The following is a 13327-nucleotide window of genomic DNA, read 5'->3' on the forward strand; positions in this document are numbered from 1 at the left end:
GGGGCAGGAGTGCCACTGCCTCCCTTATAAACCTTAGATTATGAGCTCTTTAGAGCAGGATCTATCTTTTTGTTTTGTCTTTGAACAGCACCCAGCACACCGGATCCTAGGCACTACAGTAACACAAATAATAATAATATTCAATTAAGTAGATTCAATTGTACAAGTGTACGGGGGACATGTCAGCAAACCAATAAAGTGCCTGAAACCACTATGGTTTATTGCTAAAAGCAACCAAGTCAGCAGGCTGTAAATTGACTATGTCACAGCCTCAACTTGACCAAGGCAGGAGGAGAAGGGGTTTTGGGTGCCACAGAAAGGGCAGCTTGACCTGTCCTTCCTGATAAGAATAGTATTGAAGTTGCTGATGCATGCATTTTAGAAGAGCAGGATGTGCCCCAGGAATGTCTACTGGGGCCTCAAGGCTGCAAATTCTTGAAAAACCCACACCTGATCAATCATAATCAGAAGGAAGCCTGTTGCTTGACCATTGGAACTGCTTAACAAGTTTTCTTTAAGGGACATGTCATTTTACTACTAATGTATAAATAAAGGGGAAAAGTTTGAGGTAGTTGGACTCTTCTAGACTCTCCCTCTGGATACATCTTGCAGTCCCCAGCAGCAGACGGGCTGCCGCTGTGCCACTTGAGAGCCACACTCAGCTTTGGTAATTATCGAGGACTGGGGGTGTTTTACTAACCTGTTCAGACGTGTGTAAGTGCTTGACACTAAGTAAAGTTTACCTTTAAGTGAAAGCACTTTTGTGTTGTCTTGTTTGTGCTAGCCATCTGTCAGTCGGACGGCCGTGTCTCCCCTGATTTGTTTCCTGACACAACCTCAAAGAGAGTAAGTTACCAAGAGCTTTGGGTTGAAAGAACCCCGGGGAACACAAGTATAATAATAAAAACAGAAATTAAATGTTTGACAGCAGTCAGTCAGTCTTGGGAAAAGACATAACTTTTTATAAATTATATCAAGATATTATTTTTTACTGTTACCTTTGGGACTTGAACTACACTAAATTCCTTCTATACCACTGTGTCAATTGTTTTGTATATGTAACAGATACAGATACAGTTGCTTCCCTCTAACTCACATGCACTACACAGAAACAATAAGGATCATGCTGCCTATAAAGCCAGAAGAAATCCAAGAGAGCCAACACGCCCTTGTAGAGATTGGAAGGCTTGGTTGCATTTCATTCATGTCCCACACATGGCACTATTTAAGGAGAATGCAACCCACACCAGATAAACAGTGGTTTGTTGCTTAAAGAATAATTTACCCTGCAATTTCATTAGATGTTAGAACGAGTTCCATTTCTGAACAAAGCAAAGGAAACTGTTTAGAGAGATCTATGGCTAAAAAGTTAATTATACTGCAGCAAAGCCACATATCTATATTGATGGAAAAATTCTCCGTAGCAATGCATTTTCTTACTCATTAATTTCACACACTCCACATCATCTCCTCTTTATAAGTCTAAAATTGAAGTTAAACCCAACAATATATACAGAATGCCCCACTGAACAAGATGAGAGAAATTCAACACAAATAATTATTAATCCTTTCCACTGGCATTCTTAAAACCCTCTGATATTTCCTAGCTTGCTAGTGATGACCCAAAGAGTTAATCTGGAGACACCGCAACATAATTATTCACATGCAGTACCAGTATTGCCACAAAACATTTTGGAATTCATTGAGCAAACTAGGAAGTGTCAGAGGATTTTATCACAGTGGAAAAGAAGAGGGTTTTGTTTTTTTTTAATAAAGTGAAGTTAAAATTGTTTGTGCTGGATGCTCTCCCAGTATGTGTCAACTAATTTTGCAAATTTTAGCTTCATAGGTCACATTTTATATGATTAATGCAAACTCTCCAAATCCCCATGTTATTCCACAAGGACCCAAACTGTCTTGCTCCTACTCTGAAAGCTAATTCAGTTTCTCACAGGATAGAGAAAGAGAGAGAATTTCATAAAATGTATTAGGAACTCTAGGAGAAAACATTATAGCTTTGCCATCCTACCTGATTTGGGATTTAAAGAATCACATTGAGCATTATGCATATGCACAAATTCTTGATGTCTTTTAATGAGCTGTTGCCTGGCTCCTTGGCTAGACAGCCCATGTTCCTTTAGCTTCTTCTTCAGATCACGGTCAGAAAGTAAGTTGTAAACGACTTTAGGCAGGCACTTCCTTTTGTGACCAGAACTGCAGGAGAAAAAGTAAACCAATGAAAAACCAAGAAATTCTGTCTTGTATAGCAGGAAACCAAGCAATGACTTACAGTTTTCATCCAGAAGGACCTCAAAGCACTTTACATGTAATGCTTATAAGAATCATATGACCCACTATTGAAATATTGCTACCTCTAGGGTGCAATGCAGTACCTACAGTAACATCCCTACGAAGTGAGAACACCTTACCCATCTAAAGCTGGGGGGGGGGGGGGGGAATTTTAAATATACAGAATGCACTTACTCTAGTTTAAATTTACTCAGGAAATTGAGGTGAACACCTCCATGTCTTGTAACAAGCATCACAGAATCTTTAATAGCTATAATGGGTGAAGACTTCAAATTCATATCAGCTGCTACCCAGAGGCCTAAGTTCAGCATGGACTTAGTGGGAATTCAGCTCCTAGGTATTCCATCCAAATACTAGCTGTGCCTTAATTGCATAGTTATTGAGATTTTAAAAGGTCACAACATAGATTTGTGTTAGAAAACTTTCCAGTTTCCTGAAAGAAATACTCCAAGGAAAAAACCATCAAATAACTGTCCTGAAAGCAAATTTGTAGGTGCTAAATTATATTAAGAAAATTAATAGTGCTCTCCCAATTAATTAACTCCTACAAAGATATTCCTAAAAAGAAAAGGAGTACTTGTGGCACCTTAGAGACTAACAAATTTATTAGAGCATAAGCTTTCGTGAGCTACAGCTCACTTCATCGGATGCATTTGGTGGAAAAAACAGAGGAGAGATTTATATACACACACACAGAGAACATGAAACAATGGGTTTATCATACACACTGTAAGGAGAGTGATCACTTAAGATAAGCCATCACCAACAGCAGGGGGGGGAAGGAGGAAAACCTTTCATGGTGACAAGCAGGTAGGCTAATTCCAGCAGTTAACAAGAATATCAGAGGAACAGTGGGGGGTGGGGTGGGAGGGAGAAATACCATGGGGAAATAGTTTTACTTTGGGTAATGACTCATCCATTCCCAGTCTCTATTCAAGCCTAAGTTAATTGTATCCAGTTTGCAAATTAATTCCAATTCAGCAGTCTCTCGTTGGAGTCTGTTTTTGAAGCTTTTTTGTTGAAATATAGCCACTCTTAGGCCTGTGATCGAGTGACCAGAGAGATTGAAGTGTTCTCCAACTGGTTTTTGAATGTTATAATTCTTGACGTCTGATTTGTGTCCATTCATTCTTTTACGTAGAGACTGTCCAGTTTGGCCAATGTACATGGCAGAGGGGCATTGCTGGCACATGATGGCATATATCACATTGGTAGATGCGCAGGTGAACGAGCCTCTGATAGTGTGGCTGATGTGATTAGGCCCTATGATGGTATCCCCTGAATAGATATGTGGACAGAGTTGGCAACGGGCTTTGTTGCAAGGATAGGTTCCTGGCTTAGTGGTTCTGTTGTGTGGTTGCTGGTGAGTATTTGCTTCAGATTGGGGGGCTGTCTGTAAGCAAGGACTGGTCTGTCTCCCAAGATCTGTGAGAGCGATGGCTCGTCCTTCAGGATAGGTTGTAGATCCTTGATGATGCGTTGGAGAGATTTTAGTTGGGGGCTGAAGGTGATGGCTAGTGGCGTTCTGTTTTCTTTGTTGGGCCTGTCCTGTAGTAGGTGACTTCTGGGTACTCTTCTGGCTCTGTCAATCTGTTTCTTCACTTCAGCAGGTGGGTATTGTAGTTGTAGGAATGCATACATTGATGACATCTTCATCATCTGGACCCATGGAAAAGAAGCTCTTGAGGAATTCCACCATGATTTCAACAATTTCCATCCCACCATCAACCTCAGCCTGGACCAGTCCACACAAGAGATCCACTTCCTGGACACTACGGTGCTAATAAGCGATGGTCACATAAACACCACCCTATATCGGAAACCTACTGACCGCTATTCCTACCTACATGCCTCTAGCTTTCATCCAGATCATATCACTCGATCCATTGTCTACAGCCAAGTGCTACGATATAACCGCATTTGCTCCAACCCCTCAGACAGAGACAAACACCTACAAGATCTCTATCATGCATTCCTACAACTACAATGCGCATCTACCAATGTGATATATGCCATCATGTGCCAGCAATGCCCCTCTGCCATGTACATTGGCCAAACTGGACAGTCTCTACGTAAAAGAATGAATGGACACAAATCAGACGTCAAGAATTATAACATTCAAAAACCAGTTGGAGAACACTTCAATCTCTCTGGTCACTCGATCACAGACCTAAGAGTGGCTATACTTCAACAAAAAAGCTTCAAAAACAGACTCCAACGAGAGACTGCTGAATTGGAATTAATTTGCAAACTGGATACAATTAACTTAGGCTTGAATAGAGACTGGGAATGGATGAGTCATTACCCAAAGTAAAACTATTTCCCCATGGTATTTCTCCCTCTCACCCCACCCCCCACTGTTCCTCTGATATTCTTGTTAACTGCTGGAATTAGCCTACCTGCTTGTCACCATGAAAGGTTTTCCTCCTTCCCCCCCCTGCAGTTGGTGATGGCTTATCTTAAGTGATCACTCTCCTTACAGTGTGTATGATAAACCCATTGTTTCATGTTCTCTGTGTGTGTGTATATAAATCTCTCCTCTGTTTTTTCCACCAAATGCATCCGATGAAGTGAGCTGTAGCTCACGAAAGCTTATGCTCTAATAAATTTGTTAGTCTCTAAGGTGCCACAAGTACTCCTTTTCTTTTTGCGAATACAGACTAACACGGCTGCTACTCTGAAACCAAAGATATTCCTGACATTGCTTAGTGTGAAATAAGAATGTGAAGACATCCATTCTGCTGTAGCATAGGGGAAATGGCTTAATTATAGGAAATAGTAGAAATCGGAAGGCTCAGTGACACATTTACATTTTTAAATGACCGTAACATTCTTTCTACTCATAATCTTGGAGACAGAGAATGCATAAAACTGCAAATGTATGCTCAGGTCACCTTAATGGTGAAATTTGTATCTGAGCTGATTAGATTTCGCTAGTGACCCATACTAATTCCTAGCTAAATCTTCAATTTAAATAATCTTGTGCTAGTGATACAAGAAAATAACAAAAAAGACGAGGAGTACTTGTGACACCTTAAATTTATTTGGGCAAAGGTTTCATAGGCTAAAACCCACTTCATCAGTACAGTGAAAGTGCAGCAGGAAGATAAAGATACACAGAGAACATGAAAAAAATGGGTGTTGCCATACCAATTGTAACAAGACCAATCAGTTAAGGTGGGCTATTAGCAGGGGGAAAAAAAAACCTTTTGTAGGGATAATCAGGATGGCCCATTTCAAACAGTTGACAAGAAAGTGTGAGTAACAGCAGGGGGAAAAAAATTAGCATGGGGAAATAGTTTTTACTTTGTGTAATGACCCTTCCACTCCCAGTCTTTATTCAAACCTAATTTAATGGTGTCCAGTTTGCAAATTAATTCCAATTCTGCAGTTTCTTGGAGTCTGTTTCTGAACTTTTTTTGTCGGAGAATTGCGACTTTTAGGTCTGAAATTGAGTTACCAGGGAGGTTGAAGTGTTCTCTGACTGGTTTTGGAATGTTACAATTCTTGAGGTCTGATTTGTGCCCATTTATTCTTTTTCATAGAGATTATCCAGTTTGGCCAATGTACATGGCAGAGGGGCATTGTTGGCACATGATGGCATATCACACATTGGTAGATGTGCAGATGAACGAGCCTCTGATAGTGTGATCACCTCTGGCTGATGTGATTAGGTCCTGTATGGTGTCCCTTGAATAGATGTGTGGACAGAGTTGGCAACAGACTCTGTTGCAAGGATAGGTTCCTGGGTTAGTGTTTTTGTTGTGTGGTTGCTGGTGAGTATTTGCTTCAGGTTGGGGGGTTGTCTGTAAGTGTGTTTTAGCCCATGAAAGCTTATGCCCAAATAAATTTGTTGGTCTCTAAGGTGCCACAAGTACACCTTGGGGTTTTTTTTTTTTTTTTTTGCTGATACAGACTAACGTGGCTACCACTCTGAAAGAAAACAGTTACAGATGCTTTTCTTTTCTGAAGCAGAATACAACCCCCTTGCAGAAATTTAAATATGGCTCTCTACATTAGACATAATGTAACAGCTTTCTACCTCTAGAGTAAAAGATAGTTTACTTTTCATTTGAAAAGTGTATTTTCCAAGCAATTTTAGATCATAATACTGAAAATAAATTTAAAATTACTACAAAACAGGTTTTCATGACAACCCTAATTACTTTACTTTAATCTCTTGTAATCACTGTAGCACATCTGGCAAAAAGATGCATTTCCTCCCAATTACTTTCAAGAAAAGAACTGTTTAAGATTCTATTGGGGAACAAACTTTTCATTGAATTAAAACTTTTCAAAGCTTTGCAAAAGTTTAACACCTATTGTAATGTACAGGCTGCATGATGTAGTGGACTGAGAATAGGGCGGGGCCAAAGACGGCTGCCTGATAATGCCAGCTATTCCACTGGAATGTTGGATCGCTACGGATGTTTTGTTTAAAAAAAATTCAATTTCTAAAGTCGTACTTACCTATAATTATTGATCTCCTGTGTGCAATTTGGAACTAAATAACTAGCCTCATTGAAATATCAGTCACTTTTTAATATAGCATTCAATATGCCTTTAAATTAAGGCCAAGCAGAAACTAAGCAAATTCCTCAGAGAGGAACTAAAAACATACGAAGTGCTACAGAAATCTAAAAAGTATTATGGCAAAAAATAAAAATATTTCAAAAGTCACACTTAATTCCACAGGAACTAATCCATCATGACAAATACCTTCTTGGACATCTTTTTAAATTCTGAGAAGTCTATATGAAAATAAATCAAATTATACAAAAAAGTGTAAATTCTTTATATTCTAAAGGGAAAGTGTGTTTCAACCATGCACTTGCCATGAGCACTTAACGAGTGCAACTAATAAAGAATTAGCTAAAGGTCAACAATCTGTCAAAATAATAAGATGTTAGCACCTGTTTGGAGCTGCACAATACACTCCTGTGGCAATAAGACTGGTTACGATTGTTTGTCATTGTCTTCTTGACAGCAACGGCCACACTAACACACACAATTAGCTGTTCTCTTGAAAACCACAAGAGTTCTGTATTTAAAATCTTGGATCTAGCAAACAAAATGATAATTTAGCCCATTTTCTCATTTGTCAAAGAAGGCATGAGAAAACAGTGATAATTTCACTGAGCAGCAGAATGGAGCACAAAGTCTTTCAACTCAGTTCCGATGTTTTGATGCCATTATTCACTTGCAAACACTTCAGCTTGCAGATTTTGTTGTAGAAAGCATGAAAATGCAGAACACAAGTTTAAACCTGCGCTGAATAAAGCAGACATAAAATCACTTTCAGTACTGGCACAACAGCATGTGTCAGAGATTCAGCGTTCAATCCTGGGCCAGCAAGGTCTAGAAACAGTGTTCAGAAACTGGATGAGGAGGAAGCACTTGTATTGTTCTCTAGCAACATGCCTCTGGCAAAAATACGGCACTGTTTGAAGATATCTCTGGAGGGAGCCATACCCTAGCATTCTATGGTTGGAAAACTGTCACAGCACGGGATTCAGCAAGAGGAAGTGGAGAGGGGTCAGAGGACTCTGGAAATACAATTAGAATGTCAGAGGTGCATGCAGAGAAATTTCTGCATGGCTCAACGATCTGTAACAGTGGAAGATAATATTCCTGCTCAATTTAGATAACTGACAACAATGAGGGAGAAGACTCCACATCCCTGATGTGAAGAGGGCAAAAGTGGGACATCATTAGGAGGGTACCTGTAACAGAACACTGGCCCTGGGATGCATGCATAAAGTAAAGCATGTGCACAAGTCTTTGCAGTATCAGGACTTTAAAGAGCAAGCTGTACCCAATCCAGTTGAGACCCCCTCCCCTGAAAGTAGGAGATTGTACATTTTACTTTTTAACTTGAGAGCTTGTGGAACACCTTCTTTTTGGCTCAATATCAGAGCTTTAAAGAGGAAAATTTGAAGTAAGGACCCCTTCTCATTATGGAAAAAAAGAAGAGAAAACCCATCTAGACAGAATTTCGATGACCAGAACTACAGAGACACTAATGTACAAGACTAAACTCAACATAAACGTATAAAATGTAACCAAATTTCCTACCAGTATAAAAATTTGACTCAATTACAAGAAAAGAAATAAGACTGGTGCTGAATGTATCACATTGAGAGAAGAAAACCACCACCATCATTATTTACATAGCAACTTCGACGTCCACAGCACGTAACAGAGAAGCAAGGAAACAGTTCACTATTATATCACTGTCAGCTTCTCACTGCAAAAGTAGCGGCAACTGGTCAAATTCACATACCAGTTCTTAGATTTAAGTTTCTTACCTTCTGAGGCCGTCCTTCTTCTCATCTCTTGTCAAACAACTATCTAAGTGTCTGTTTATATACTGCTCTGGAATAGCAACCCCACACACAGGACAATCTACTGAAAATAAAATAAAGGGCAACTTGATGTGTTTTTAAAAGCTTGTTCATTACTTACAGCAAAGCCAAATATTTTCATATAAAAAAATCGTTATTTACGGAGAATCAAACATAGAATTCTAGTTTTTCTTTGTAGAAATTTGGCACATCCACCCAGACAAATACTAAAAAGGTAATCACTTCCATTTTTAAAACATTTATTCCTACCTTTTTCAATATTTTGAGCAGAATCTTCTACCCTGGCAGAGCTCATATGTTTTGTTTGTTTGCTATAAGGTACTAGCTAATGAACACTACAAGTATAGGAGTAACAATATTTGGGCTTCTATGCCACTGTAATTGTGCATTACTGTGAGTTTACTTAGTTTGAATCATTTCAACTCCCAGTAAGGAAACTGTTCTTAAATTCTGATTAATAATAAATTATGCTAATACTTCATACTCATGTAGCACTTCCTTAATCCAAGGATTTCAAAAGGACTACTTTCACATATTCATTAACTAACTGTACCTTACAGGAGCCCTGCAATGAAGACAAGTATTAACCTCATTTTTCATAGGGGTAACCGAGGCAGAGAGAGGTTATGTGACTTAGCCATAGCATAACCCAGAACTGATCCAAAATCTCCTGCTCTGCCAGCAAGACATACTCCCCCCACCACCTACAGCAGAGATCATCTTAAATGAACTCTTCATGTGTTTAAGTTCCCCCAAGCATGTATTTGTAAAAAGTTATACTGAGATCCACAAAGATATCATTAAATCCTTTTATTCTTTTAATATGCTTGCCCTTATGTGGTCAATCACTTTGTATAAAACCCCTCTACGCAGTAATTTTTAAGGCATAATATGAGAGTGAGATTCTTCACTCATCATCACTGTGCTAATACGAAAAGGGTCAGTTTTAAACAAGAAAATTAATTCTTGATGTCCCTGTAATACTGTTTCTGGTAAAGAAATTTGATGCTGTATGAGACTTCAACTAACACATCTGCAAAAACCTTGTGAAACTCAAAGATAATTGTAAAAAGAACAAGGAGTACTTGTGGCATCTTAGAGACTAACAAATTTATTTGGGCATAAGCTTTCGTGTGTTTTAGCCCACAAAAGCTTATGCCCAAATAAATTTGTTAGTCTCTAAGGTATCACAAGTACTCCTCCTCCTTTTTGCTGATACAGACTAACACAGTTACCACACTAAAAGATAGTTGTGTGATCACACTTTTGGTAGTATCCACTGGCTCCTGAATCGGTATTTCAAATCAGAAATACCTTAGCCAAGACAGAAGTACAATAAACAAACTCTACACAGCTTATTATTGTATCTGAGATTTATGGTTCAACTCCCAACATGGCATCAGAAATAATATTCTCCTTTGTAACAACTTTAGGCTCAGCAGATGCTGGCGAGAGAATCTTTCTTATATTTTTAGCCAACTATATCAGATTTGTTGGAATAATTTATGTAATGAATGCTGGGGGAATGATCAGAAAATGTAACTATTAATCATAAAAATGATAGCCCTGAAATCTTCAGATACCAAAGAACAAATGAGGAGTACACTATACAGAAGAACCTTATTGTTTGTTTCAGTGAGCAAATATGATGCACTATACCAAGCAGCAGATCTTTTGGGTATGTGGATAATATTTTTACATAGCCACTTTTCTGAACACAAGTACATATTTAAGTGGTGTTTAGCAAGCTGATGAATAGGTACAGACTTGTGAGCTCTAGTCTACTAATAAATAATTCTGCAAGTCTTTCACGGCGGTCCCGGAAGTCACGGATTCCTTGACTGGCGGAGCATCAGCGGCAGCGGCGGGGCCCCTGGCCACCCCCCAGCCCCGAGAAGGAGCAGTGACGGAGCCCTGGCCCACCCCGCACCCCAGGAGCAGCAGCAGGCCCCGAGCCGCCCCCCGCCCCAGCTCCAGTAGCAGCAGAAACCACCAGAACACCCCCACAAAGCAGCAGCGTCCACTGGAGCACCCCCTCTCTCCCAGAACCTAAGATTTAGTTATGGGTATTTTTAGTAAGTCATAGACATGTCACTGGCCATGACTTTGTTTATTGCCCGTGACCAGTCCACGAATTTTACTAAAACCACCCGTGTAGTTTACTAAATCGTAGCCTTACTAATAAATTGTCAAATAGAGATTTAAAAGAAGAAAAACCTGATAATAGTCACATTTTTACACTTGCACAATATTATTTCCATTTTGTTCTTTAATCAGGACAATAAGGTACCACAAGGATGTCAAAATGAAGAATCTTATTTTAGGTTTCAGAGTAGCAGCCGTGTTAGTCTGTATCCGCAAAAAGAAAAGGAGTACTTGTGGCACCTTAGAGACTAACCAATTTATTTGAGCATAAGCTTTTGTGAGCTACGAAATCTTATGCTCAAATAAATTGGTTAGACTCTAAGGTGCCACAAGTACTCCTTTTCGTCTTATTTTAGCAGATTACATTTATTCTGAATATTGAAAATACTAATTTGTACTCTTCTTAGCACTACAGAGGACACAGACCTACAGCAGGCTGAAGTATAATCTTTTTCTGGACAGCGTATCAACAGAATTGTTAATTAAGATGCAACTGCAAATAAACAATGTACCTATATGTGCATCCCTCAACCGCATTATAACTACACCTTTAATACACTTCACTTGTGTATTAGGGTCAGGGTGAGCAAGGATGTGAAAGCCAGAAAGAACATAGTGGTTAGACAGCAAACATCTTAAGAAAAACAATCATTTGTAACTGAGTAAGTTTGCTATGTAATCCTAAAGTGCCTTAAAAAAAAAAAAAAAGCCTTTGTTTTCACTAATAACTTTCTCAGAGTTCAATTACATTGTAATCATTTGGCGCTGGCCCAAGTCCCCCCATGAAGTATGTTTTTAATGCAACATTATCCTGATTAAGCAGCAGCTGCCAAAACCATTCAAAGTGTATGCCCACACTGCAGTCAGACACCCATGGCTGTCCTGTGCCAGCTGACTTGGGCTCATGGGGTTCAGACTAACAGGCTTTTTAATTGTGGCATAGATGTTTGGGTTCTGGCTGCAGAGCCTAGACTCCTGTCTAAACCTGAATGTGTACACTGCAATTAAGCAGCCCCTTAGCCCAAGTCCTGCAAGCCTAAATCAGCTGGCATGGGCCAGCCATGGATTTTTACTTGCAGTGTAGACAAACCCAAAGATGTCCCAATAATGCAGCCCTCTGGATGAAGCACATCCAGTTAAATATAGCAGAATGTAAATATGTGTACCTTTCATCTCAAAATAATACAGAAAGATTAATTAAGCATTTTAATTAATTAATAAACATTTAGGCATGCAGCATATATCTGATATTGGCAACAAACAGGGTAGAAAATTTTGGTGAATACAGCAAACTGAAGCATGGAATGAGAAAGACAACATAGGCAACTCACCTTTTGTAACTACTTTCATTACAGATGTAGAGGGTTTCTCAAGATTTCTCATGCCTTCAGGACTTGTGGCTGCCATCCCTTCACTGACCACATCATGAGTCTCTGCAGAACTACAACATCTATTATCTCTTTCTTGTTCGTTGTTGCAACCTTTATATTCCACCTCAGCAGCTACAGGGGTCTGAGTGTTTTCCTTTATCAAGAAATGGTCTATAAGTTGTTTGTCTTGTTTTAATACTGAACTCACCACGAAACCCGCAGCATGACCTTTGCCAGCAGAATATTTGGTATAGTTTGTTGAAGGAGAAACTGGTGGTGAATCCAAGACCACCTCGAACAGTTGCTGCCTAGAAAGATCCAAAAGGGAAACATATAATTAGATATGTAATATAATATAATTAGATATGTAATTAGATATGAAAAATGCATTTTTTCCACCAAATGCATCCGATGAAGTGAGCTGTAGCTCATGAAAGCTTATGTTCTAATAAATTTGTTAGTCTCTAAGGTGCCACAAGTACTCCTTTTCTTTTTGCGAATACAGACTAACACGGCTGCTACTCTGAAACCTGAAGAATCAAAGAATTCATTACAAATAAGAAGTGTCTAGCTCTTCCAGCAAAGAGAACTTATTAAACATTAATCAAGTGTAACCACAGTGCTACCTTCCTAAATCTACAGACAGAGCTAGTGCCTCTGTGGCAGCTCAGAACTCTCTGTGGCAGCTAAAGCACAATGAAAACGCTCAGTGAAAACTGTTAAAGAACCCTGTGAAAGACCCTTCTTGCTGGTATAGCCCTTTCATGCTGCTGAAGAAACCTAAAATGTCCATTAGAGCTCCAGACCTGGCCTTGGGAAACTTCTTCCTGGCACAGGTCTGCACAAGGCAGCTTATATTGCCAAATAAGGCCACCGCACTTCAAGCTCCAACACAGGGGGTTGAGAGACATGTTAGGAGTGGTGTCTACAACACATAGCACTGCTGGAATTCTGGGTGGCACTCTGAACATAGGAAGTTGCCAACAGGCTGCGGTAATCCACAGGGCTGTTTTACATTATACCAAGGCCCCTCACTGGCCCCTACCACCATCTCAGAGCAGCTTGTTTTTGTGCTGCATTTCTTAGAGAGAGGCAATATAAAAATTATACCCCCTAAAGGCAACAGTGAAACTAACA

The 13327-nt window shown here is 39.5% G+C and overlaps 1 protein-coding gene across 9 annotated transcripts in view; it reads right to left on the reverse strand.

Moving 5' to 3' along the window:
* Positions 1-13327, reverse strand: part of RAD18 (RAD18 E3 ubiquitin protein ligase) — a 123844-nt gene that overhangs the window by 88188 nt on the left and 22329 nt on the right. For 5 of the 9 annotated variants that reach the window (XR_006282629.1, XM_038410986.2, XM_038410984.2 and 2 more), the window contains exons 5-7: positions 12152-12498; positions 8619-8718; positions 2030-2214 (exon numbers count right to left, since the gene is read on the reverse strand). Coding sequence is in view for 8 of the 9 variants with exons in the window: in XM_038410986.2 (XP_038266914.1) it covers positions 2030-2214; positions 8619-8718; positions 12152-12498 (632 nt within the window). In the remaining variant the exon portion in view is untranslated. The remainder of the gene's footprint in view (positions 1-2029; positions 2215-8618; positions 8719-12151; positions 12499-13327) is intronic. The other 4 variants (XM_038410985.2, XM_043518481.1, XM_043518483.1 and 1 more) reach the window with 2 other exon arrangements.

The sequence above is a fragment of the Dermochelys coriacea genome, chromosome 7 (genome assembly GCF_009764565.3).
Source record: "Dermochelys coriacea isolate rDerCor1 chromosome 7, rDerCor1.pri.v4, whole genome shotgun sequence".
Classification (NCBI taxonomy): Eukaryota; Metazoa; Chordata; order Testudines; family Dermochelyidae; genus Dermochelys; species Dermochelys coriacea.